Genomic DNA, 1,230 nt, shown 5'->3' on the forward strand with positions numbered 1-1,230 from the left:
GGCGGCAGGCCGTCCCATCAGCCAGGCAGGCGCGTCCTGGGGCCGTCTCCGTCCGCGACAGGGGCGGTTGCAGGCCGGGCCGGGCTGCCCGTGGGCGCGCTCTGCTCCGGGTGGCGCCGAAAGAGCTTTGGACGGACACGATATTCCCGATGGCTGTCGGGCGTCTCGCTCAGCGGGAGTGATCGTGTCATTCCAAAGCAATCTCTCTCCAGAGGGCTGTCCCTCACCGGCTCCAGGGTCCGTCCCGGGCGGCCGGGGCCCTTCCCAGACAGGCAGCTGCCCCAGCGTCTGTGGGCGCGCTCTGCTCCGGGTGGCGCCGAAAGAGCTTTGGACGGACACGATATTCCCGATGGCTGTCGGGCGTCTCGCTCAGCGGGAGTGATCGTGTCATTCCAAAGCAATCTCTCTCCAGAGGGCTGTCCCTCACCGGCTCCAGGGTCCGTCCCGGGCGGCCGGGGCCCTTCCCAGACAGGCAGCTGCCCCAGCGTCTGTCCCCCACCCCGTGCCGCGCTTGGAGCTGCAGGAAGCACGAGTGCATCGCGTGATCCCGCCACACGCTCCAGTCTGCTGCAGGTGGCCACATCCCCACTGTGGCTGGGGGGGGGGTGTGGCGGTTTCTCCCCAGGAAGCCAGGGTCTATCTTTAGCTCGCAGGAGCATGAGGCTGGTGAAGAGCCCGGGCTCAGCCAGCCCCCCTCTCCTCCTGGGGGCTCCTGCGGGGTGGGGGCTGGCCGGCATCCGGGCCCCGGCGAGGTGGCCCTGGGCAGGGGAGCGCGGGCGGGAGAGCAGGGAACGAAATCCAAGCGCAGCTGAGGTGCCGAGCGGAAGACAGCTGCTTTTGGGATTCCGTTGCCCGCTGTCGCGCGTCGGGGCGCCTGGACGCCGGGGTGGAGCGGGCGAGTCCGTTCTCAGCGTGCGCGGGGCAGGCAGACAGGCAGAGCGAGGACACGGGGGGACGAGGACGATGACTTACCAGAGCTGTCCCCACAGCACCCTGGGTAGGGGGGAGCTGGGGTCAGGGCTGCTCGGCCCCTGCAGCCGGGCTCCAGCCCTGTCCCCCGGGGCAGAGGGACGGGCCCGTGCGGAGCTGGTGCCAGGGGCACTGCCCTGCCCTGCAACAAAGCCTGGCACGGGGCCAGCCTGGGAGCAGCGCACCTGGTGCTGGGGCTGTGCCAGAAACCTGAGACCCGGCCCCACCCCCGGGCTCCGCCGCTCTGCACCCCCGGGTGCG

The 1,230-nt window shown here is 71.0% G+C and overlaps 1 protein-coding gene across 1 annotated transcript in view; it reads right to left on the bottom strand.

Moving 5' to 3' along the window:
• Window positions 1-191, bottom strand: part of DALRD3 (DALR anticodon binding domain containing 3) — a 5,723-nt gene extending 5,532 nt beyond the window's left edge. The window contains exon 1 of the mRNA XM_014518007.2: window positions 44-191. Coding sequence (XP_014373493.1) covers window positions 44-191 — 148 coding nt within the window. The remainder of the gene's footprint in view (window positions 1-43) is intronic.
• Window positions 192-1,230: the final 1,039 nt, after the last annotated feature.

Source organism: Alligator sinensis, unplaced genomic scaffold (genome assembly GCF_000455745.1).
Source record: "Alligator sinensis unplaced genomic scaffold, ASM45574v1 scaffold469_1, whole genome shotgun sequence".
NCBI classification, from domain to species: domain Eukaryota; kingdom Metazoa; phylum Chordata; order Crocodylia; family Alligatoridae; genus Alligator; species Alligator sinensis.